This window comes from Equus przewalskii, chromosome 15, assembly GCF_037783145.1.
Source record: "Equus przewalskii isolate Varuska chromosome 15, EquPr2, whole genome shotgun sequence".
Taxonomy (NCBI): Eukaryota; Metazoa; Chordata; class Mammalia; order Perissodactyla; family Equidae; genus Equus; species Equus przewalskii.
Window position 1 is genome coordinate 41,672,622 of NC_091845.1, and position 26,813 is coordinate 41,699,434.

The 26,813-nt window shown below is 43.6% G+C and overlaps 1 protein-coding gene across 1 annotated transcript; it reads right to left on the bottom strand.

The window, feature by feature from the left end:
* Positions 1–585: 585 nt before the first annotated feature.
* Positions 586–9,818, bottom strand: FAM240A (family with sequence similarity 240 member A). Its single transcript, XM_008520332.2, has 2 exons — positions 9,676–9,818; positions 586–1,163 (listed from the first exon to the last, which is right to left on the bottom strand). The coding sequence occupies exons 1-2, from the start codon at positions 9,816–9,818 to the stop codon at positions 1,073–1,075; spliced, it is 234 nt and encodes a 77-aa protein (XP_008518554.1). The 3' UTR covers positions 586–1,072.
* Between the last annotated feature and the right edge of the window lie 16,995 nt (positions 9,819–26,813).

Below are 26,813 nucleotides of genomic sequence, written 5' to 3' on the forward strand. Positions count from 1 at the left end.
CCTGATGAAGGCTTCTGGGCTCAGGGATGTGGATAGGAGCACTTTATGGCACATCAGGGCATTTAGAGGACTGGAACACTACACTCACTACTGTCTGGAATTGCCCTTGCCTTGCTCTGTGTGTGTCCTGGTAACATTGCTCCTGTGTATGTAAGGCCTTGCAGGTGCTTCCTACAACCATCGGGTACTTTACAGCATGCATCTCTCTGCTCCCTTGCCATGGTTGGCAAGGAGCAATTTGCACTTTTGGGAGCAGCAGTCCTATAAAGGGGAACTGAGAGATGGCTGGGGAGTGACAGTGACATTTCTAAGTCCAGAATCTATGTGGCAAACACTTTGTTGAGGTGGCCAGATATACTTTAGCTGAGCTGACAGAGAGATAACCAGTGAAAGCATGTAGAGATTTAAAGTAAAGCAATAAAATGAAGAGCATGCACACTAGTAATGGCAAGACAACCAAGTTTTATTAAAATTATCCTGACCTTATTTAACGATTCTAGGTAAACATGTTTTCAAATAAGCCAATTGCATTCATTCGAAGAAAAAATGATATTAGATCAATTTATTTGCAAACCTTCTCTTAATGACTATTTACAATGTTTTAATTTCTGCCGATAGGTGCATTTCTCTTTTCATCAAAAGAAAACAAGAGATAGGACTACATAAAACTATTTCCAAGGAGAAATGTGGGGAAAACTACTATGCACTGTTTAAAGCATGACTGTGAAGATCATCTCCCCTAGTGTGCTTAGAATTCACAATATTTGGATTTCAAAATTAGAAGACAATTATATAGAAATAAAATATGCTGTGTGGAGCTTTGATATTAAATAATCTCAGCTTTAGGGATATCTGGGATAACATTCTGGCCCCCAGGCAGAGGACTGACTTGGCTAATTATTCCCATTTAGCCCTGGGAAAGGATTTACAGATAAATCCCCTCGCAGGTGGGGGAAACAGTGGCTTGAGGTCTGTTTGCTATAGCAAAGGGGCTCAGGGATTTGCATGAACTTCTCCTGGCAGAGTGATCTCAGTGCTGTGTATTCTCTTGTGTCAACGAAGCAAGAAGCTCTCAGCCAACATTGGCCCGCTTTTCAGTCTCATCTGGATTGTTCCGCAGTCTCAGCTTTGTTTCTAGTCTCTGCTTCCATTCTTCTCTGAGCCTGAAAATAGAAACAAGACACACATAAACGGAGTGCTCATCTCCGTGTCTGTTGGTTCAGGGAAGCTTCTTTCCCTTTTTTTCTGAATGTGTGTGTGTGTGTGTGTGTTCAGGTTTTAAAAGATATGCACAGGACTTGCAAATTTAAATATATACATATTTTAACTCTCACTTCTGTTCAAAATATTCTAATCTTACTCCTCTGAACTTTCCTTTGAAAGTAAATTATCTTTAAAATACAGAAAAAAGGCCCTGGCAATCTAGAATTTTTTACCCAGCAAAGCTATCTTTCAAAAACAGAGGTGAAATAAGGATGTTTTCAGACATGAAAAAACTCAAAGAATTCATCACCAGCAGACTGTCACTAAATGATATGTTAAAAGAAGTGCTTCAAGCAGAAGGGAAATCAGACCATATGGAAATCTGGAAGTACACAACGGAATGAAGAACACCTGAAAAGGTAACCATGTGAGTACATATTAATAATTTTTTTCTTACTATTTACATCTCTTTAAAAGATGATCAACAGTTGAAAGCAAAAACTGATGTAATGTGGGGATTATAACGTATGTGGAAGTCAAATGATACTTTGTACAATAGCACAAGAGCCAGGAGGGGAGAAATGGGACTATACCTTGTAAGGGTCTCACACTCTACAGGAAATGTCATATCACTTGAAGGTGGACTGTGATAAGTTAGGGATGTAAATATAAATCCTAAGCAACCACTAAAATAACACAGAGAGATATAGTTACAAAGCCAACAGAGGAGGTAAAATGGAATCATAACAAATATTTAATTAATCCAAAAGAAGGCAGAAAAGAAGGAATAAAGGACAGGGGAGAGAAATAGGAGACAAAAAGCAAGATGGAGGACTTAAACTCAGTTATACCAGTTAATGTTAATGACGTAAAAATCCAACTAAAATGCAAAAATTGTCAAATTGGATTAGAAAGCTATATCTAATATATGCTGCTTACAAGAAAATCACTTAAATATGAAGAAACAAATAGGTTAAAAGTAAAAGGATGGAAAAATATTCCATCTTAACCCCAATCAAAGAAAGCTGGAGTGATCTGAAACTAAAAAGAAAAATTTACAAAACCTTGACCAAGGAGATAAATAGACAGATAGAATCAGAAAATTGCAACTCTATACCAGAATAGGTTAGTAAACACTTAATTATAACATAAAAGATAAAGGGAAGAAAACCATGAAAAATAACTATAAACACTTCAACTTAGTTGCAAACTCACAACACAGAAAAGAACAATTTGTGACAACAATAACTTAGATGGGAAAGAGGAGAGGGATGGAGCCTACTTCGGCTAATGGAGATAAGAGGCTCTCAGAAAATGGACTATCTCAGCTATGAGATCTTTTAAACAAACCTCGTGGTAACCATTGAACAAAAAATCAGAGCATAGCTGCAAATCATAAACAAAGAGAAAACCATGATGGAAAATCACCAAACTGAAATGCAGTCAGAAATACAAGGGAAAGGAAACAATGGAAATATAGAAGAACCAGAAAACAAGAGATAAAATGGCACTATTAAGCCCTTGTATATAAATAATCACTCTAAATGTAAATGGATTGAATTCTCCAATCAAAAGACACAGAGTGACTGGATGGATTAAAAAACAAGACCCAGGGGCTGGCCCCGTGGCTGAGTGGTTAAGTTCACGTGCTCTGCTGCAGGCAGCCCAGTGTTTCGTTGGTTCGAATCCTGGGCATGGACATGGCACTGCTCTTCAAACCATGCTGAGGCAGCGTCCCACATGCCACAACTAGAAGGACCCACAATGAAGAATATACAACTATGTACTGGGGGGCTTTGGGGAGAAAAAGGAAAAAAATAAAATCTTTAAAAAAAAAAACAAAAACACCAAGACCCAACAATACGCTGCCTCCAGGAAATACATCTCAGCTCTAAAGATAAACACAGGCTCAGTGTGAAGAGAAGGAAGACAATACTCCAAGCAAATGGCAAGCAAAAGAAAGCAAATGTTGCCATACTTATATAAGACAAAGCAGATTTCAAGATAAAAGAGACAGAAGCTGGCCCAGTGGCGCAATGGTTAAGTTCACATGTTCCGCTTTGGCAGCCTGGGGTTTGCTGGTTCGGTTCCCAGGTGTGGACATGGCACCACTTGGCATGCCATGCTGTGGTAGGCATCCCACATATAAAGTAGAGGAAGATGGGCATGGATGTTAGCTCAGGGCCAGTCTTCCTCAGCAAAAAGAGGAGGATTGGCAGTAATTAGCTCAGGGCTAATCTTCCTAAAAAAAAAAAAGATAAAAAAGACAATGAGAGACAAAGAGGGGCAGTATATAATGATAAAAGGGACATTCCACCAAGAGGACAAAACATTTATGACTATATATGCACCTAACACAGGAGCACTAAAGTATATAAAGCCACTATTAACAGGCCTAGAGGGAGAAAGTAATAGCAACACAATAATAATAGGGGACCTCAACACCCCACTTACATCAATGGATAGATCATTCAGAGAGAAAGTCAACAAGGAAACAGTGGCCTTATATGAAATACTAGACCAGATGGACTTACTAGATACATACAGAACATTCCATCCAAAAATAGTAGAATACACATTCTTCTCAAGTGCACATGGAACATTCTCAAAAATAGATCATGTTTTGGGAAACAAAGCAAACTGAATAAATTTAAGAAGATTGAAATCATATCAAGTGTCTTTTCTAACCACAAGGCTGTGAAACTAGAAACCAATTACAAAAAAAAGTCTGGGAAAGTCACAAATATGTGGAGACTAAACAGCATACTACTGAACAACCACTGGATCAATGAAGAAATCAAAGGAGAAATCAAAAAATCCTGGAGACAAATGAAAATGAAAACACCAACTCTTATGGGATGCAGCAAAAGCAGTGCTAAGAGGGAAATTTATAGCAATACAGGCCTACCTCAACAAAGAAGAAAAATCTCAAATAAGTAATCTTAAACTACTCCTAACAGAATTAGAAAAAGAAGAACAAACAAAGCCCAAAGACAGAAGAAAGAGAGAAATAATAATAGCTAGAGCAGAAATAAATAAAAGAGAGACTAAAAAAAAATAGAAAGGATCAATGAAGCTAAGAGGTGGTTCTTTGAGAAGATAAACAAAATTGACAAACCCTCAGCCAGACTCACTGAGAAAAAAAGAGAGAAACCTCAAACAAATAAAATTAGAAATGAAAGAGGAGAAATTACAATGGATACCACAGAAATACAAAGGATTATAAAAGAATACTAAGAAAAACTATATGCCAACAAATTGGACAGCCTAGAAGAAATGGATAAATTCTTAGACTCATACAACCTCCCAAACTGAATCAAGAAGAAATAGAGAATCTGAATAGACCAATAACAAGTAAAGAGATTGAAACAGTAATCAAAAACCTCCCAAAAAACAAAATCCAGGACCAGATGGCTTCTGTGGAGAATTCTACCAAACATTCAAAGAAGATTTAATACCTATCCTTCTCAAACTATTCCAAAAAATTGAAGAAGACAGAACACTTCCTAACTCATTCTATGAGGCCAACATCACCCTGATTCCTAAGCCAGACAAGGACAACACAAAGAAGGAAAGCTACAGGCCAATATCACTGATGAACATAGATGCAAAAATCCTCAACAAAATATTGGCAAATCCAATACAGCAATACATTAAAAGGATCATACACCATGATCAACTGGGATTTATACCAGGGACACAGGCATGATCCAACATCCACAAATCAATCAACGTGATACACTACATTAACAAAATGAGGAATAAAATCACATGATCATCTCAACAGATGCAGAGAAAGCATTTGACAAAATCCAACATCTATTTATGATAAAAACTTCCCAAAAAATGGGTACAGAAGGAAAATATCTCAAGATAATAAAGGTCATATATGACAAACCCAAAACCTACATCATACTTAACGGTAAAAAACTGAAAACCATCCCTCTGAGAACAGAAACAAGACAAGGGTGGCCACTCTCACCACTCCTATTCAACACAGTACTAGAGGTTTTGGCCAGAGTAATTAGTCAAGAAAAAGAAATAAAAGGAATACAAATTGGAATAAAAGAAATAGAATAATAGAAAGAAAGAAAGAGAGAGAGAGAATCCAAATCCTTGCTGTTTGCAGATGATATGATTTTATACATAGAAAACCCTGAAGAATCCACCAGAAAGCTATTAGAAATAATCAGCAACTACAACAAAGTTGCAGGGTACAAAATCAACTTACAAAAATCAGTTGCATTTCTACACTGTAATGAACTAGCAGAAAGAAAAGTCAAGAATACAATCCCATTTATAATCACAGCAAAAAGAATAAAATATCTAGGAGTAAATTTAACCAAGGAGGTGAAAGACCTCTACAATGAAAACCGTAATACATTATTGAAAAGAAATAGAAGAAGACATAAAGAAATGGAAACATATTCCATGCTCATGGATCGGAAGAATAAACATAGTTAAAATGTCCATATTGCCTAAAGCAATCTACAGATTCAATGCAATCCCAGTCAGAATCCCAATGACATTCTTCACGGAAATAGAACAAAGAGTTCTAAAATTTATATGGAACAACAAAAGAGCCTGATAGCCAAAACAATCTCGAGAAAAAAGAACAAAACTAGAGGCATCACAATCCCTGACTTCAAAATATACCACACAAAGCCACAGTAATCAAAACAGCATGGTACTGGCCCAAAAACAGACACACAGAGCAATGGAACAGACTTGAGAGTCCAGAAATAAAACACATGTCTATGGACAGCTAATCTTTGACAAAGGAACCAAGAACATACAATGGAGAAAGGAAAGTCTCTTCAATAATTGATGTTGAGAAAACTGGACAGCCACATGCAGAACAATGAAAGTAGATCGTTATCTTACATCACACACAAAAATTATCTCAAAATGGATTAAAGACTTGAATGTAAGACCTGAAACCATAAAACTCCTAGAAGAAAATATAGGCAGGACACTCTTTGACATCAGTCTTAGCAGCATCTTTTTGAACACCATGTCTACTCAGGCAAGGGAAACAAAAGAAAAAATAAATGGAACTAAAAAAAGCTTCTGCACCGCAAAGGGAACCATGAACAAAACAAAAAGACAACCCACCAACTGAAAGAAAATATTTGTAAGTCATATATCTGGCAAGAGGTTAATTTCCAAAATATATAAAGAACTCATACAGCTCAACACAAAAAGACAAACAACCCCATCAAAAAACAAGCAGAGGTCGGCCCAGCGGTGCAGCGGTTAGGTTTGCACATTCCACTTTGGCGGCCTGGGGTTCGCCAGTTTGGATCCCGGGTGCAGACATGGCATCACTTGGCAAGCCATGCTGTGGTAGTCATCCCACATATAAAGTAGACGAAGATGGGCACGGATTAGCTCAGGGCCAGTCTTCCTCAGCAAAAAGAAGAGGATTGGCAGCAGATGTTAGCTCAGAGCTAATCTTCCTCAAAAAAAAAAAAAAGAAAAAGAAAAACAGGCAGAGGATATGAACAGACATCTTTGCAAAGAAAATATACAGATGGCCAACAGGAACATGAAAAGATGTTCAAGATCACTAATTATTAGGGAAATGCAACCCAGAACTACAGTGAGATATTACCTTATACCCGGTAGAATGGCTATAATTAACAAGATAAACAATAACAAATGTTGGAGAGGATGTGGAGAAAAGGGAACCCTCATACACTGCTAGTGGAATGCAAACTGGTACTGCCTCTATGGAAGACAGTACAGAGATTTCTCAAAAAATTAAATATAGAAATACCATATGACCCGGCCATCCCACTACTGGGTATTTATCCAAAGAAATTGAAATCAACAATTCAAAGAGACTTATGCACCCCTATGTTTACTGCAGCATTATTCACAACAGCCAAGAAGTGGAAGCAACCCAAGTACCCATCAACTGATGACTGGATAAAGAAGATGTAGTATGTATACACAATGGAATACTACTCAGCCATAAAAAAGGCAAAATTATCCCACATGCAATGACATGGATGGAACTGAAGGGTATTATGTTAAGTGAAATAAGCCAGACAGAAAAGGGCAAACCGTATAATTTCACTCATATGTGGAAGATAAACAAGCACATGGATAAACAGACTAGTGGTTACCAGAGGGGAAGGGGTTTGGCGGGGTGGGCAAAAGAGGTAAAGGGGCACGGATGTATGGTGACAGATGAAAACTAGACTACTGGTGGTGAGCATGATGCAGTCCATACAGAAGCTGATACGTAATAACGTACACCTGAAATTACACAATGTTATAAACCATTATGACCTCAATACAGTAAAAAAATAAATTAAAAAGAAAGCTGGAGCGGTTATATTGATATCAGACAAAGTAGATTTCATAGCAGAGAATATTATCCAAGAGAAAGATGTCATTTTACAATAAAGGGGTCAATTCATCAAGAGGATATAACAATTCTAAACATTCATGTAATAACAGAGCTTCAAAATACATGAACAAAATGTGATAGAACTGTCAGAAGAAATCGACAAATCCGCAATTATGGCTGAAGATTTCAATTCCCATATTTCAGCCATCAATAAAACAAATAGACAAGCGATCAGTAAGGACATAGAACACTTGAACAACACTATCAACCAAGTGCTCCCCACTAGTAAAAGGCAGTAACCCCTCAGCATCCCTCTTACTTCTCTTAGTGTCTCTTTCTCTGTGATAAAAATAACAAGGAGGAATCTGAGGCACACAGAGATTTGCTAACTCATCCAGAGACCCAAAGGCCAGGGCTCTTCCTTTGGCATCTTGCTGCTGCTACATTCGATGGGTCCTGGATTGGTGGGAGTGCGGAGGAGGGAGGGGAACTGACATCCCTGAGCCCTGAGCTCGGCCACGCACCACGCTGGGTGCTTTAGGCACATTTTCTTGTTCAAGCCGCAGAACAACCTAATGAGCTGGGACTCTGCCTTTTTTAGTGAATGGACAAGACGGAGTAGTGGTCAAGAGCAGAGGCTCTCTGGAGCTGGCTCTCTGGTTCAAAGTGGAAGAGAGGAGGGAAGGATAAATAATAAGTGAAAGTCTTGCCACCCCGCCACCCAGAGAGCTCATTTCCTGCAGTCTTCTGTTGTATCGACGGACATATATTTGAACTCTTTTACAAACTGTGCAGTTTGCTCCAGGGCCTACTTTGCTCACCCCTTGGCTTGCACCTCACTTCCAGGCTTTGGTTTCTGCATCTTCCTCAGGCCAGTTTCACTCCACCTGGGGCGTTCTGTGTGCTCCCTGGGGGGACACGCGCACGGCACAGAACTCACTGTGGCCTCTGGTGTATAGCCTGCTGAGTGGCCTGGCTGGGGGGTAGGAGGATGGCAGGGACTGCAGAAAGGACTGAACACCCAACTCAGCTACTCTGAGAATCCCCAGACGAGAGGCCCTAACACGACGCTTCAGCAGGTAGGACGGCCTGCTTTTTCTTGCCTGTGACCAGGAACGGGGCTGAGCAGGTCTCTAAATGTGGAGGAGGCTGGGCTCCCGTCTAGGGCTAGGAGGGGCCTTGGAAGGCAACAATGAGTTTAACTCATGTGAATTAATGCATGTTCTCAGACAGAATGGAATCATGAGCCCTGCTGTCCAGCCAGCACGCACCTGCCCCACCACCTGCCAGCCATGCACAAGCTGTGGCCTCAGTGAATGGGCACCGGCTGAGCTGTTCCAGGAGTGCACAGAGAACCCAGAGGGGCCTGTCCCTCACTGTGGCCTGTGAGTGGCTCCCTCCAGCAATGGAGAGGCAGTGAGTGTGTGTGTGTGTGTGTGTGTGTGTGTGTGGTGAGCTGCCAGTTTCTACTATGACTGCGACCCTGGTCTCTCCACTGGATGGACTCACTTCGTGACAACAGGGATGCACACCAGAGGGCTGAGGGCCCATCAGCCCTCCTTCATGAACACACAGGGCATCTCATGTCTTTACCCAAACAAGTGCTGAGAATTGATCACTGTCTCCTTTGCTTGATTGCTTTTCACGGACAGCTCTGCTGACCCGCCCCCCAAGTTTAGTGTAACCCTCACGAGCTAGACATGGTGACAGAAAGGAGAGATTTTTCCGTTCATAAAGATAAGAATTATAGTGTACATTTGTTAACTTGGCTTTTTTAAATTACTGCTCATAACTATAGATGGCGGCAGGACTGCATGGAAAATTAAGATAATTACATATTCTAACATGCCATCTGGCATTCTTCTGGGGAAATCAATTTTGCTTTGAAAAAAATAGACAAAGAAGGGTGAGAATGATGTGTCAAGGTAGGTTCTTGATTGTAACGCATGGATCGCCCTGGCGGGGATGTTGACAGCAGGGGAGGCTGTGTGGGGACGGAGGGTCTATGGGACTCCCTACTTTCTGCTCAGTTTTACCAGGAACCTAAAACTGCTCTAGAAAATAGTCTACTTTTAAAAAGTAATTAATAAAAAATACGCAAAGAAGCCACCTACTTTCTCAGGGCGCTTCTTCCCAGGCGGTGTTCCTCCGACTCTCGATAGTAAGTCTGTTTGCCAATCTCCCTTTCCCAGAAGCGTTTGAGCTCGTGACAGGTGTTCCGGCAGAAGACCTCCCGGCGGGCATACTGATTGTTCATCCCCTGAAAAGGAAAACGTCAGCCGAAGCCCGCACAGCACGCTCCCTTGGACTCCGGAGGGTGCAGACTGTTTGAACCAGACTCTGCCACTGACCTGAGGGAGACCCTGACCGGCCACGGAACCTCACTGAGGTGGGGACAACATCACCTCACGCTTGTTGGGATGCAGTGATGGGACTGCAGAAGCTCCCCTGGGAGTGTGGCACATCACAGGCACCTGGCAAACACCGCTGGCCCTCCTTCCCCCTCCCAGAAGAACGCCTTCTCCAGTTTTACCAGGAAGTAGAGTGTGCAGGCATTTTATGCCGTCAGTCCATTCAATGGTCACGACATCCCCGTGAGTGGGCATTGCCTTCCTCATTTTGTAGGTGAGACATTTGAAGGGTTACAGAACTTGCCTGTGGTCCCACGACTGGCTGGAAGAAGGCAGCTGCAGACTTCTGAATGTTTTCAAGCCCTTTATTAAAGGAGTTTGTCACAGAAAGTGGTCCTAGTGTGTGACACACCCAGAGCAAGCAGCTTTGAGGTGCATGCGTGCATGTGTGCACGCGTACTTGTGTGTGGAATTATACACGTCAGACACTCGAGAATGCTCACTTTTTTAAATGAAGAAACTCTGCCTGACTCCCAGACCTCAGTGGGTCCAGCAGAGAAGTCAAAAGCAGGGACTGGAGGATGAGAGGGGGTGCAGGGAAAGGAGTTAGCAGGCTATTGGAACTGCTCAGGGAGAAGCTGTGATGGGGGTGGTAGAGGCCGGGATCATGAAAAGTGGACGGATTCACACGGTCCTCTGGGGGCGGTCAACTCCCTGTGGTCAATGAAGGTGAGGAGGTGTCAGTGGAGACTCCAGCGGCTGTGCCTGACCAAAGATGGGAGACACCAGAGAGGACGGCCCGTGGGCAGCGGCCTTGAGCAGTGCTGGACAGAGTGGAGCTGCCCAACGCTAACAGCCAAGGGGGCAATCCTGGAGGGCATCTGGACACGTGGGTCCAGAATCCAGCATGAAGGTCTGGATCACAGCTCTCAGAGGGATTGACCCGGGTGGTGGGGTTGGGGCAGGAGAGAGGGGTTTGAAGGTAGATGTTCACTCCAGCTGTGTTTGTCCATTAACCTGATGTACCTTCTGCTTGTCATTAAATTCTCCAGGCCTCAGTTTCCTTAAATTTTCTCTGAAGATTAAATTTGATCATGAATGTGAAAGTGCTTTGCAGTTTATAAAGTTCTGAATAAATATGACGTTGTAGTTCTTAAACCTCAAATTACACAGGGCATAATACTATAATTGACAAGAAGTAGTCATAATAGCCTCCCCAGACTTCTGTCTCTCGAGATGAAATAATTGCACTTCTCTTTCCTTCTGGGTCAGTGGCTGTTCACCTTGGCTGCTCATTGGAATCACCTGGGGAGCTTTACACTCAGCTGATGCCAGGGCTCCACCCCAGGGAGTCTGATTTCATCAGCCTGGGGCGTGGCCTGGGCATCAGGACTTTTTAAAGCCCCCCTAGGATTCGAATGTGCAGCAAGGCGCACAGCCTTTGATCCTGTCCTCTCGTGGTAGGGTCACGTCTGTGTCCAGAGCAGGCCCCTGGGAGGCTGAGGTGAGGCGGGGGGCATAGGCGTGTCACAGTCATAGTCGTCTTGGAGAGCAGGTACTATTTTCCCATTTTGCAGGTAATAAAGTGGAGGTTCAGCAGTAGCAATTTGGCTTTATCAAGGTCACACAGTGTAAGCAGAGATCTGACTGACTTTGCAGTCAGCCCCTCACCCCGGAGCAGAGTTCTTTGGAAAATGGAGACTATCCTATGTTTTGTTTAAAGATCTTAAAGCGTCTAGGGGTGCTCAATAAATATTTGTTGAACTGAATAAACGCACGCCCCCTCCCTCACCACCAGCTTATCTTTATCCCAAAGAGCTGGCCTGCAAGTGGCCAGCAGTGCTTTGGTGTTGCTTCGGGCATTGAGGGGAGGTCTGTAGGGACAGTGTGAGGGGCACCCTCCAGTCACCTTGCCTACCTACTGGCCTTAGTGGACCTGGCAGGCACGCGTCACGGCAGAACATGCTCCTCAGGGCGGGCAAAGGGAAGAACCCCATTTGCACGGTTATTTACTGGAGTGCATTAACACAAAATCATCCTGGTCCTGACCATTGCAAGTTCACATGATGTGTCTGGCACTCAGGGGAGAGACAGTTTGGAGAAGGAAATGCTCATTAGATTTTTTTTCCCGCAAAAATTAAAGGGTTTCTTTTTACTCTGAAGCATTTAGCTTATTTAAGAAAATACAAGTCTGAGCCTGAACATGGACTGTGCACGCTGTCGGGCACTTCACAACTGCTCGTCTGGATGCACTGCGTGTGTCTGGGTCTGAGGGATGCCAAGGCTGGGGAGTTAGGAACCAGGTTCAGAGAACAGCTGAAAACAAGGGAGGCCTCCCGACAAGCAGACAATCACATCAGGGTGGGCCCAGAAGAATGCAGGCAGCAAGCTGTGGAAACCACTCGTGCTACATCTGCTGCAGTCTTCTTCTGGGCTGAGCTTCTGGGGCTCCAGGCCAGAGGAGTCGCTGAGAACAGGAGCAGTTTAGGCAGAATCACGGACCCAGCCCCCCTGGGCCAGGTGAACATCACAGGGGAGTGAAGCAGCTGTGTCCGGCAGGGAGCCAAGGGACGTGGACACCACAGAGTCCATTCATGTCCCACCCATGAGCATCAAAACACTTTTTCTTTACCCCACTGGACACAGGAGAGAGGCGTTTGGGACCAAATTCAGCCTGCGGACCATCAGTTTGCAGCCGTGAATTTAATGCACCTCATGTCTCTCTTAAGGATGTATTCCCACCCCTGTGCCCCGCTCTGGCCTCCCAGACCCTCTGTAAATGCCCCCTCTGCTTCCCAGCCCTCCTCAGGGTGCTGCACTCTTCAGCTCTCTCCCTGTCTTCTTTTTCTACGGAGTGACTTGGGGCCTCTCGGAGCCTCTCGGAGCCTCTCCCTTCCCCAAGCTGTACCCTGTGCCTAGGCTGCAAAACGCTCGCTGCCTTGGTTTGCTGCTATTCCTGTCATCCTGGCAGCTCCTGGAATCAGAAATTCATGAAATCTCACCTCGCCTGCAGCAGATGCCCAGATGCACCTACCCTGCGTGCCTAACACAGGCTGCTGCCTGCTCACTCCCGGGACCCAGATTCACATAGCAACAAGCAGGAGGGCGAGAGAGCCGGGGAGGAACACCCCACAGGGCAGCATGTGCCCGTCATCCGCTCGGAGCTTTGGGACTTTATGTGTTCCGTACCTCGGTTTTGCCATCTGTGAAATGGGATTGTTATGAAGATTAAATCAGATCATGTTTATGAAAATGCCTAACATAAATGTGTATTCAGCATCGTCCTGTGTGCCCGACTCTGACGAGCTTGGTCCTGCCCCTCTGATTTTCTCACTGTGGTCTGGTGTAGGGACACCATTAGCCAAAGCTAACAGAATGTAGCTGACAACCTAAATAAAGTGTCAGTTTTCCTTATTTGTACGTTCTATTGAATGTTTGCCTCCTTGAGTATGTGGCTGAGATTCATTTAGCTTTGTCCCTGGTCTGCTGGGCACCATTTCGGAAGGCTTAGACGACAGGGCAGAAGTCTGTTCTTAGGTCCGGCGTCGTCGCATATGAGATCACGCCCAGAGAAGCGTGTGGTCAGAGCTTCTGACTGATGTCATCCTTATGTCATTTTGCCTCTGATCCATCAGAGATGAGCCTCTCCACGCCCATGCACTGGGAGGTGTCCCACAGTGTGAGAAGAAGCTGCGTGTTTCCCCAGGAACAGCAGACCTCCCACTAGAGGGAAGTTTCGCCTCCGTCTCCATCGTGTACTTTTACAACCTAACCAGCTGTTTTGCTGGAAAATGCTGGTGAAACAATGGTGAAAACAAGCAGGATCTTCTCTAAGAAAAAATGCATTTTGCTTTTAGACAGGCTACCTTCTCTTCTTAACCTGTTTCCGTTGTTCCTCTTTATGAACAGAACTGTAGAGATACAATAATGTATCCTCAAGGAAATAACAGTGACAACTTTAGAGATATTCTTTTAGGAAAATGCAGAAATAAAGCAAGAAAGAGGGAATTAAAGATGCCTGATGCCCCATCCCCCCTCACCCCCAAGGGCTGGAGAAGTCAGGTGACTTCAGGTGTAACAGGAAGTGAGCTGGACACACATTTGCCACAGGCACCAGCACTTCCTGTGACAGGAGCTGGGATGGAGGGGCACAAGGAGAGTCCCCCGACCTGGTCTGAGGGGTTCAGGGTGCTTCCTAGGGGAAGGGACATGCAGAATGAGTGGGTAGGAGCACCCAGGTACGGGAAGTGGGCTATGCAGAGACCTGCAATAACAGCCCTGCCGAAGCAGAGCGACAGAAGCAGTGGGGGTGGCCTGGGATCGGGATGGGGGACTTGAGGGTTACAGAAATGTTCTGTATCTTGTTTCTTGTGATGGCTACCCAGCTGTATACAATTGCCAAAACTTATCAAACTGTACACTTAAAACAAGTGAATTTTATTATGCATGAGTTATGGCTCAATAAAAGTAGAGGAAAATGTCTTCTGTCTTTGGACTAGAGATCCATCTGAGTTCCCTGGCTCTGACCTACTGGGGCACCCTGTCAGCCTCTCAGGGTCCCACTCTCTCTTAGGGTTTAGCTCCTTCCTTCCCAGGGTACGTGGGTTTCTGTGAGCATTTGTGCTTCGGTTTCCTGGCTTTTAAAACCAGGAAATGAGGACAACTGCTCTCCTTGCAGAAATGTGACGAGGAAAATATCAACAGCTGGACAGCCCTTTGGAAACACAGGGGACTGTCCTGATAAATAAATGGCTCTGTTCCTCTGCATCTCCCCAGCCAAGAATACTATCCACCAGATTGCATTTCTATCTAGAGAATTCATACTACTGCTTCCCGTCAATCACCACCAACTTGCAGAAGCCATAACTTCAATGACAATTATGAACTTTCCGTCACAAAATGAAATAGTGCTTAAAGAGAATGACAGCAGGGAACACCTTCACACCAATTCAGTTAAACAAAATGTATTGCACTTTCCTCATCTGTGAGGCTGCTGCACAAGGGGCCGGCTAATGCTCAGGAAGCCAACTACACAAAGGCACATTTGTCCCTTGTGAGCCCTGATGCTGTGCCAGCCATTTAATGTCCCAAGTCTCAGGTTACTCGGAATATTAAACCCAAATTGAAAAATGCGAGAGGTTTTTTTAAAAAAGGATTTGGGCTTATACTGACTATTCTAGACTCTTGGCTAGAGTGGCTCATTATATACCAGCTGACCACGCACACCACCGACACACTTCCTGCATATCCAACACCTCAGAGGAGCAACTATTCTGTGATTATTTTTGACAACATTTCAAAAGGCTTCATAGAGACCACAGCCTGAAATAGAACAGAGGGGTCCCAGCTCCAGACAAAATGGAGGACATGCACCCCGCTCTGACTCTCCCAGGAACGCAGCTGCAGAGCCCAGACAGCCCGCACAGGGCAGCTGTTTGCGAACTTGGGAAAGTAAACAGTGGCAGGTGGATTGGAGAAGGCCAGAATTCCAATCGCCGCCGAATGGTGGGAAGCTTTCCTCTTTTACCCTGGTATCCCCAGCATACACTCAAGGCAACCCGAATCCCAGAAGTGGGATCGTGCATAGAGAGGGCTCCAAGAAGACCTCTGGTTCTACGGAGAAAGGAGACTCCTAAGGCTCAGACAGTGAGGGAAATCACTTGTTTTCCTTTATTCTCTGGGGTCTCCAGGAAACACCAAGGTGAGGGAGGCTTGGCAGCAGCAATGGAAGGGCCCAGCAACAGGGCCTGCAGAGACACAAAACCCTGGGGGCGGCACACTTGCTCAGATAGGAGGAGCCGTGATCCTGTCAGGTGGAGCAGGGCCTCGCTCCTTTTTCTCTCTCAGTCCTCTGGGCACTTGACCCCAGATGTGAGTGCAGCCAGCAGAAGGACATGGCAGAACAGGTAACTAAAGCCGTGGGTTTCTGGCCAAAGGACTGAAGAAGGGGAGCCCAGGGAATTGGAGACTACCAGGGATACCACGGAGGTGGGCGGACCCCTGGAAAGAGACTCCTTAAAAATTGCTTGTAAGTGCCTAGGCTGGCCGCCAGGCTGCACATGCCTGGATCTGATCCCCAACAGCGGAACTAGTAGAGAGGGAAAAATCATCACAGATATAGAAAAACTGAACATCACCATCAGCCAACTAGATCTAAGTGTAATTTATAGATCTCTCCACCCAAGGAGGGCAGAATACAGATTCTTTTCAAGTGCACATAAAACTAATGACAAAAAAATTCCCAGAGCTAACAAATGAGTTTAGAAAGGATGCAGGCTATGAGATCAATACACAAAAATTAATATATGCTAGCAATGAACAATTGGAAACTGAAATTAAAAATACAATATCATTTACAGTAACTCCCCAAAATGAAATACTTAGGTATAAATCTAACAAAACGGGTAAAAATATGTTTGCTAAAAACTCCAAAATGCTGATGAATGAAATAAAAGAAAACTTCAATAAATGGAGAGCCATATCATGTCAATAATGGACTGGAAGGCTCAGCATCGCAGAGAGAGCAGTTCTCCCAAAGTGAATCCATAGATTTATCACAATTCTAATAAAAATCCAAGCTGGATTTTTTACAGATAAAAACAAGCTGATTCTAAAACTTATATGGAAAGGCTAAAGGACTAGAGCAAGTTAAACTTTTGAAAATGAATAAAGTTGAAGGAATCACACCCCCTCATTTTAAGACTTACTATAAAGCTGTGATAATGAAGACGTGTGGTGTTGGCACCGGGAGAGACCCAGCAAAGACGTGTCCAACAAATGGTGTTGTAACAACAGGATGGCAATATGCCAAAAAAAAAGAACCTCGACCTAAACCCCACATTTTACATAAAAATTAACTCCAAATGGATCATAGATCTAATATAAAATGCAAAACTAAAAATTTTAGGAGAAAGTTTTTGTGGCTTGGGGTTAGGCAAAGAGTTCTTAGCTATGACACCAAAAGCACAATTCATAACAGAAAAAATTAATAATTTGGGCTTCATCAAAATTAAAAAGTTTTACTCTGCAAAAGACAAGGAAATGAAAGACAAGATATATACTGAGAAAAAAAATTGCAAATCACATATATGATAGAGGATTTATGTCCAGAATGGATAACTCTCAAAACTCAACACTGTGAAAACAACCCAATTAAAAGAGGAGCAAAGTACTTTGACATTTAACAGACACTTCACCAAAGAGGATACACAGATATCAAATAAGCACATTAAAGGATGTTGAATATCATCAGCCACTAGGGAAATACAAATTAAAACTGTGTAGGAATACCACGACACTCTTATAAGAATGGCCAAAATAAAAAATATGGGCAATATCGAGTGCTAGAGAGGACAAGTGTGGAGCAATTGGAACTCTCATACACTGCTCCTGGGTATGCAAAATAGTACAGGTATTATTGCAGAAAGCAGTTTAGCAGTTTCTTATAAACATATACCCACCGTGTGACCCAGGAGCCCGCTCCTAGGTATTTAGCCTGGAGAAATGGAAACGTGCTCCAGGAACAGCCTGTACATCTGTACACAGTTCTATTTGTAATTGCCAAAAAGTGGAAACAACATAATAGTCCTTCAACGAGTGAATGGATAAAACACTGTCGAACATCCATACAATGGAATACTGTGCAGCAATGAAAAGGAAGAAACTATTGATATATCCAATAACTTGGATGAATCTCAAAGGCATCATGCTGAGTGGAAGAAGCCAATCTCATTACACTATATAGTCTCTATGATTCCATTTACATGACATTCTTGAAAAGACAAAACTATAATAATTGCCTGGGGTTAGAGCTAGGGGGACAGTGTAACCACAAAGGCATAGCACAAGGGGATTTTGGGGAGGTGGAATTCTTCTGTGGCCTGATTGTGATAGCGGTTACATGCTGTAAAATCTCCATTAGGATTTCTAAGTCATTCCCAAGCAGATGCAAGGAGGGGGTTCAGAGGGGAAGGTGAATCGCAGTGACGGAAAAAGACAGTTTTATAAGGAATACGTCCACTTCACTTCCGCCAAGAAGTGCAAGATGAACTTCCATCACAAGCACACTCAAGTTCAACATGCTTTACCTTTGAGATGAATCTGCTGCTGTCTTGATACGGTGTCAAGGAGGGCGAGTATTGCAGCTCTGGGGGCTTACAAAGGCCAGAGCCTGGTCCTGAAACCTCAGGGTCTCAACCCTTTATATGGGGAGTGGAGGAATTACAGAAATGCCTCAGCCTTTCAAGGTTACATGCACCAAATTAGTAGCAGAATCACAGAGATCTCATTCCAAGGACATGGTGGCCTCCTTCCCGGTGAAAAATAGTCCCCATCCCCTGCTCCCCCTGCCCACCCTGGGAGGGGTGAGCTTCTGCTCTGGCAGGCCCTACAGGGACCATGACTTGGCTGGAACCAGAGTTATTGTTTAGAAGATGCTCTGGATCGGCCGTGAGCACGAATCTGCTGTGTATCAGGCAAAGCAGCCCTCCACCCGTCAGGGGGCAAGAGAGCCTGGGATGGCATGGCAAGTCACACTTCGGGGTCACTTTACAGGATGACTTAGAGAGGCTTGTTGCCCTTTGGAGTCGCTAATCCATGCCTGGAGCTTGGCGATGACATTTCACAGTCTGCTTAGTTCGCTCCTCTTGTGGGAGCAGGAGCTGGCTACCAGTGACAGTTGGCTAGTAAAAAGCTTCAAAAGAGAAGGGGTCTCAGGTGAGAGTGGCCTTCAAGCCATTTCAAGGAGATGTTGTGTTCCTGGATTAAACATCTGGAAGGGTCCCTCTTCTGAAGACAGTCAGGTTGTCCTCAAACTCAGCTAGGCCATCAATAAGCACGCTTACGACTTAACAATGTCGCTCAGACCTCTACTGCAAAAGCCTAGGGCGGTGAGGCAAGGTGGAATAGCTGATGTCGAATCCATGCAGGTATTTTAATGAGCCTTTTTCTTGCTAATGTGAATGCCTAATGGAGCCGTGGAACCAGCTCACGCAGTTGAGGTTTTCTCATAGTGGAGAAGCGGGATAGGTTTGGAAGCCAGTCCTCAAAGCCCCACCTATTGAAAATGATACTGGCGCAACCCTGATATCGCTGAAGTGTATTTAAAGGTAAAAATACCCATTTTGCTTTCAGTGTTTTTCTGCTGCTAAGTGTTATGCGAGCAGAGAGGATAGGATAGAAACGGTAGGAAGATATTTCTACTGCAAGTTTTTAAATACGTTTTCCCTCTATAAAAAAATCCACAGTGGAGCTGAATATTTAATAGGTGAAAGATTATCGTGAAGGATTTTTTTTTTTTTTTTTTTTGCACTGGCATGCTAAATGCTGGGAAAGCCTTTTTGGTTACAGGAGATTCCTCAATCTTTATTGAAGCCATTAGCAAGGCCTTTAAGAAAAAACTTATCAAATTAAGCTTCTTAAGTATTTGCTGCCGTGGGCTCACAAATGATCTGAAAAACCTACTTAATCCCCTAGCCTGGAATTTCCCAGGCTCCATAATTTGTTTACTTCAGATGCCAAACATTTATGATTTTCCAAGTTCAACTGAGTTTTGAATTGACAATCTTCTGAATTTCCAAATTTTTATTCTGTGTTTATAACTTATTTAATGAACAGGCATTACAGGGGTCTTCTTAATCAGACTCTCCAACTGCATGAAGCCCAGCATCTTATTTAGAATGAGCGTGTGCCCAGGATCCATGTTATCTGCAGTCTTCCTCTGCAAAGTGTAAGAAGACCTCAGAGACAGAATCAAAGTTCTCTCTGGCGGGTGGGGGCAGGCGGATTCTGACCAAGTGCACATCCCTAGCCACGGTCACTTCCCTTGGACCTGTTTCTGACATATTTACTCCTGTTTCAGGGTTTCCCATCACCAGGGGAGGAAGGAGGGCTGTTTACAGCCAGGTCCTTTCTGTTGTAATACCAGCATGGTTCATATTATAGGCTAGGAAACATTTAAAATTGTATTTAACAAGCCTCACAGCTTAGGAGGGGCCTGGGGATAAGGGCACAATGATTTTCCCAACTCAGCATGCTTCTACCTGTGTTTTCAATTTTTGAAAAGTTTTACATTTGTCACTTTAAGACAATTTCCAGTTATTCTGATTAGCTGGAGCTGGTCCCCACTGGAACCAAGCTCCTATCAAATATAGGAGGTCCCACTGGAGGAGGGAGTTGTGGTGAAGAAAGCGGACAGGCTGCTTGTTCCAGCCTTGTCCTGGCTGAATCAAGATTCCTTCTCTGATGCCCAGATCCAGATGGAGCAGGAGCCCCTTCTGGGCTTCCTGGACAGGGGCTGTGGTTGACTTTTCTAGAACTCATGGATATTTCTGGCTCTCCTTCTTTTCCTGGACACGTGGATGACTGCAGTACCAGACTTCCCTGCAGCTGAGCAGAGCCATGGGCCCAGCACTAGACAGAGGCCTGGGCAAGAAGTACTGTGTGTCACTTCCAGGCCGAAGCACTTACAGGCTGGTGTGAGACTCTCCAAGCTCGCACCTCCTACACTGTGAACTCTGAAATCACTGGTTGAGGTGGAGATGCCAGAAGATGCTTGAGCCTGGGATATTGAGTACGACCTTGGGTGCTTGCACCTGTCGGGGGTTTGGGGAACAAAAGGTAAACTGCAACACTTGTTTGTTTCAGAAATTTTGGTGTTGCCTATTATGGCATCACAGCCCAGCCTGTTCTGACTGATACATACAGGTATCAACTATTGTCAAAAACAGTTTGTCGTACCTGAAACTTTGTAAGATTTGTGTTGTGGCTCAGTCCTTAAACCAACCTTGCCTGTTGACAAGGACTGTCAAAGGAGAAGGTGCTTTTCCTGGTGGGAGGAGGACGTGGTTACCCGCCACAGCACAGCTGTTGACTACTTACCCAATAGCCCCTGTCCACTTCTTTGTGACCGAATCTCAGTTTTGCTTGGGTAATTGTCTTGTTGTTTGGGCTGCTGAAACAAAGTAGCATAGATTGGGTAGCTTATAAACAACAGAAATTTATTCCTCACGGTTATGGAGGCCGAAGTCTGAGATCAGGGGCCAGAGCAGCTGAGTTCCGGTGAGGGCCCTCTTCCAGGTTGCAGACCGCTGACTTCTCATTGTGTCCTCATGTGGCAGTTTGCAGAGAGAGGAAGCAAGCTCTCTTGTGACTCTTATAAGGGCACCAATCCCATCCATGAGGATGGAACCCTTGTGACCTCATCTAATCCTAATTACCTCCCAAAGGCCATCAGTTGGAGAGTAGGGTTTCAACATATGCATTTTGGGGAGACACACCCAGTCCATAACAGTAACTCATCTTTCTCCACACAGCATGTGCTTCACTGAGCCAATAAGGGTCATCCATGGGCATGTGACACAATTCTAGGCAATGAGATGTGAAATGGTGTTTCCTGGGATGGGGATTCTGGTTAAGATTTTTTTGTCTTAAGAAATGAATGTTCATGAAAAGATGCTCATCATCGCTGATCATCAGGGAAATGCAAATCAAAACTACACTAAGATATCACCTTACACCCATTAGAATGACAAAAATATCTAAAACTAATAGTAACAAATGTTGGAGAGGTTGTGGTGAAAAAGGAACCCTCATAGACTGCTGGTGGGAATGCAAACTGGTGCAGCCACTATGGAAAATAGTATGGAGATTCCTCAAAAAATTAAAAATAGAACTACCATACGATCCAGCTATCCCACTACTGGGTATTTATCCAAAGAGCTTGAAGTCAGCAATCCCAAAAGTCCTATGTACCCCAATGTTCACTGCAGCATTATTTACAATAGCCAAGACATGGAAGCAACCTAAGTGCCCATCGACAGATGAATGGATAAAGAAGATGGGGTATATATATACAATGGAATACTACTCAGCCCTAAAACAGAACAAAATCATCCCATTTGCAATAACATGGATGGACCTTGAGGGAATTATGTTAAGTGAAATAAGCCAGCTAGAGAAGGATAATCTGTGTATGACTCCACTCATATGAGGAATTGAAAACTGTGGACTAAGAACAGTTTAGTGGATACCAGGGGAAAGGTGGGGTGGGGGGTGGGCACAAAGGGTGAAGTGGTGCACCTACAACACGAATGACAAACATTAATGTACAACTGAAATTTCACAAGACTGTAACCTATCATTAACTCAATTAAAAAAAAAAAAGAAATGCATGTTGAGAGTAGTCTTCTTTTTCCCTTGGATTTTGTCATGTCTCCATATGACCCTTGGAATGATGCAATTATGCTGGGACCATCATGGGAGCCAAATCATCACTGAAATTGGCAGAGTTGAAAGATAGACCCATGTGACTGATGACGTTGCTGAGCCACCGTATTCACTGACCCCAGAGGCTCCTAACCTCAGGGATTCATGGCAAGTGGGAAAATAAATTTCCTTTATCGTTTAAGTCAGTTGAGATGGTCTTTCACATCTTTCTCTAGAACATAATCTACTCTTTTTCCTTTTCTTTGCTGTCTGAATTTTTTTCTCCTCTTTTTGCTGGGAAGCCTTCCACACACACTTACTCCAACAGGCATAATGGGAAGGGCTTTGAGCTTTGAAACCTGGATTTGGGCCTCAGCTCTGTCACTATTTGGCCCACGGTAGTTAATTAGTTTGCTAAATCTCAGTTTCTTCATTGTAAAATAGGAATGATAAAACCTGTAGAGAGCCACGATAATGATAAACAATAGTTTTGTTAGTATTAGAAATAACAGATAACATTTATTAACCTTTTCTAGGTGTCTGGTACTTTTCTAAGCTTTATCTGTACAAACACGGTATGATATACATCGTACACCTAGGAGCATCATCCCCATTTCCCAGATGAGAAAACTGAGGCATGAAAGGGCAAGCACCTTATCTGAGGTCTTATTGAGAGTAGGTGACAGATTTGGGTTTGGACCCAAGCAGTCTGACTTCAAAATCCATAATCCAATGTGAGCTCCAGCACCTGGGAATGACCTCATGCTTAAGGGCCACACCCAGACTTCCGTGGGTCTCTGCTCTTGTACTTTCACCGTCTCTTCCCCAGTGATAAGTTAAATGAAGAAGGGAGTTGAGACTTCTTGCAAAGCTTTAGGGGTTGCCAGATACAATGAGAAGTGAGGACAACACTCAGGTCCGACTTCCCACAGGATGTCTCCTCCTGGAGCAGAGGTCACAGCTGTCTCAGGAAGGGAGCCCACATGAGCTCTGTCTGGGGCTTGCTGTTTTTCTGGTTGGAACTGTTTATTTCGGAATAATTATAGATTCACAAGGAGTTGCAAAGAAATGTGCAGGGTGGTCCTGTGCACCCTCCACCCAGTTTCCCCCAGTGTTAGTACGTTGTGGAACTACAGCACAGCAGCAAACTGACTGTGGTACGGTCCACAGAGCTTCATCAAGTTTCACACGTGCTTGTGTGTGTGTGTGTGTTGTGTGTGTGTAGGTCTGTGCAATTGTACTATATGTATAGATTTGTGTGTCCAACACCACAGTCAAGATACAGACCTGTTCCATCGCGCAGATCCCTTGTGTTGTCCCTTTATAATCACAGCCACTTCCTTCCCTGCCTTCTTGCACCACCTCTGGCAACCACTAGTTTGTTCCCTATCTCTACAATTTTGTCATTTCGAGAACATTATATACATGGAATCATACAGTATGTAACCTTTGGGATTGGCTCTTTGCACTCAACATAATGCCCTGACTGTTGTGTGTATTCAATAGTTTGTTCCTTTTATTACTGAGTAGTATATTGTTGTATGAATGCGTCACAGTTTGTTTAACGATTTTCCTATTGAAGGATGTTTTGGTTGTTTCCAGCTTTTGGCTATTACAAATAAAGCTACTACAAACATCCGTGTAAAGGTTTTTTATGGGCAGAAGTTTTCACTTCTTTGGGATACATACCCGTGAATTCAGTTGCTGGGTCATGTGGTAAGTACTTGTTTAGTTTTTTTGGAAACTGGCAGACTATTTTCCAGAGTGACTGTACCACTATATTCTTCCCCTGCATGTATTTCATTTGGTATTTTCCTTTTCACTTGTCCTGTTTTGCTTCGGGTTTTTTTTAACTTTTTATTTTGAAATAATTTCACATTTAACAGAAAAGTTGTAAGAACAGTACAAAGAATTCCATATCCTTCACCAAGATGAACCAAATGTTAATTTTGCCACTTTTGCTGTAGCATTTCCTACCTCTCTCTGTTTTTCTTTATATCTATCATCTGTCTCTCTATCTATCATCTATCTAATCTATCTGTATCTATCATCATCTCCTTTCTGAACTGTTTGAAAGTAGGCTGCAAACGTCATGCTCTTTTGCTCCCAAATACTTCATATTTCAATGTGCATTTTCTAATAACATAGATATTCACTTACATAACCACCATACAGTGATCAAAATTAGGAAAAACAATTATTATTATTATTTTTTTTTTCTGAGGAAGATTCACTCTGGGCTAACATCTATGCCAATCTTCCTCTATTTGTATGTGGGTTGTTGCCACAGCATGGCCTCTGATGAGTGGTGTAGGTCTGCACCCAGGAACTGAACCTGGGCCACCGAAGCAGAGTGCACTGAACTCAACCACTAGGCCACCAGGGCCCCAACAATTATTATCTTATATACAAATGTTTTTCAAATTTTCTCAGTGCAATTTATGGCAATGTTTTTCCCCCTAGAATCCAATCCCAGATCACATACTGCATTCATTTGTCACGTCTCTTTAGTTTCTATTAATCAGGAACACTTCCTTTTTTTTTACAGACCACATGCCAGTATTTTGTAGAACGCCTCTCAACTTCGTTTTGTTTGCTATTTCATCAGTAGAATCAAGATTATGGATTTTTCGCATAAGTACCACTAAAGTGATATGTTTCCTGCTCAGGGCATCCTAGCAGGAGGGGCAGAGAGCTGTTTGTTCCCATATCAGTGGTGTCAATGTTGATCACTTGATTAAGGTGGTGTCTGGCAGTTTTCTCCACTGGAAAGTTTCTCCCTTTATAATGAATAAGTATTTTGTAGGGAGATTCTTTGAGACTACGTAAATATCTTTTTGCTCATCAAACTTTCAGCCTTCACTTTTAGCCTCCACTGATGATTCTTGCCTGCAACAATTTCTACTAAGATGGTCACAAATTTAATTTTCTAACTTCATCTTTCCTTCTACATTTACTAATTGGCATTCTACAGTAGAGAAGAGTTTTTTCTTCTCAACTATCTATAAGTCTATTGATCTGTCTATTTATTGTCAGTATGGACTCATAGATTATGATTTTACTCAATGGGTTATAATCCATTACTACCATTTTTAATTTTGTTATTCAGATTGTTGCAGATTTAGCCAGTGGGAGCCTCTTCAAGTTGGTTCTGTGTCTTTTGGCATGTCTCCATCATTCTCTGAACGTTTCCTTACTTTTTGGCACAAGATGATCCAGGCTCATTTTGTACCTTCCCTGCCCCAGTCCTGCAATCAACCATTTCTCTCCAGAGCCCTGGCTCCTGTTAGTGGAGAAAGGTATTGATAAACCAAGAGCTGGTGCTGGGTGTGCTCATTGCAGTGGAGACATCATAGCTTCCGAGCTCTCTCTACACTGGGGTCTCAGGCTTTCTGAAGAGAGTTATAGGGACGCTGCACAGCCTCATGCTGCTTGGTTGGTTTCTAGCCACATTTACTCCTGAGGTAGCTCACAATATGGTGAACGTGGGACATTTTCTGAGTTGAGGGTTTCAATGACTCCCTCCTGGGACTCAGCGTGGCCAAGTGGGGCAGCTGCAAGAGCTGTGTGGCTGAGGCAGTCCTTGGAGGACAGGAGAGAAGCAGGGACCACAGCCCAAGGAGAAGTCTCGTGAAATGCCCATCAGACAGAGCATTTGGGAAATAAGGCTGCTTTGCTCTCACATAGCTCCTCTCCCAGAGGAGGCCTGATAGATGGAAATGCTTCTATTGTTGTTGTTTTGTCATCGCACAGAGTCTTCTTTCTCCTTTCTTGGAAATAAGGGGACTTATGCTGATTCAAGTTTTGACCATGGGTTGTCCCAAAATGGCGAAGAAAAATTCCAGGGGTTCCCAAGGCCCAAGTGGATTTTGAGATGTGTGCATTCAGCATGGCAGACACTCTTGGCTCTGAGAGCTCAGTTATTAGATGCGGTGGTGGGGAGGGTCAGGGAGAGACCAAAATAAACAGCATGAAAAGGGGATTCTCCTGTGGAAGATGACAACCCAGGGACCACAGGTTGGTTGGGAGGTTTAAGCAACAAGAGATTTACGTAGCTCAAAGTATCTCCCTACAAAATACTTGTTAATTATAAAGGGAGAAAGTTTACAGTGGAGAAAATTGGCAGACACCACCTTAAACCCAGGTTTAAAAACCCTCCCCTAAACGGGCCAAGGAAAACCCAGCCAGTGAGACCAGCCTGCATACCAGGAGTCCTAACCATTGAGATTCATCCAGCTCCGGGCAAGTGGGGACCTGGTCCAGCCAGCAGATTCACAAACGAGACTTTGTGAGCCACCCCATTTCTAAGGAAGGGGGCTGCTTTACGGAGTGTGGGGACTCGGCGGGAGCAAAGAAGTTATGACTCATTGGTCGGAAGAGGGCTGGCAGGATACACACTTGCAGCCCAGACTGCGGATGGATGCGGCAAAGCCCCCAGGAAGGCGCACTTCTGTCCTTTGTGGTGGGGCTCTGAGAAGACCCTGTTAGAGGAAAATGCTCTCATTCACCATTGAGATGCAAGTACTGCCCCTCAACAATGTTAGGCCTTTTCTAGGCAAGTTCAAGGTCAATAACGCAGAAATCAGGGAGCCAACACATTTCTTCAGCTGATCCCAACCTCTTCCTAAGGTCAGTTTTGCAACACCTGAAGTATTTGCACGAGTTGCCTGGTGTTTCTAGCCTTCGTTGGGCTGCTT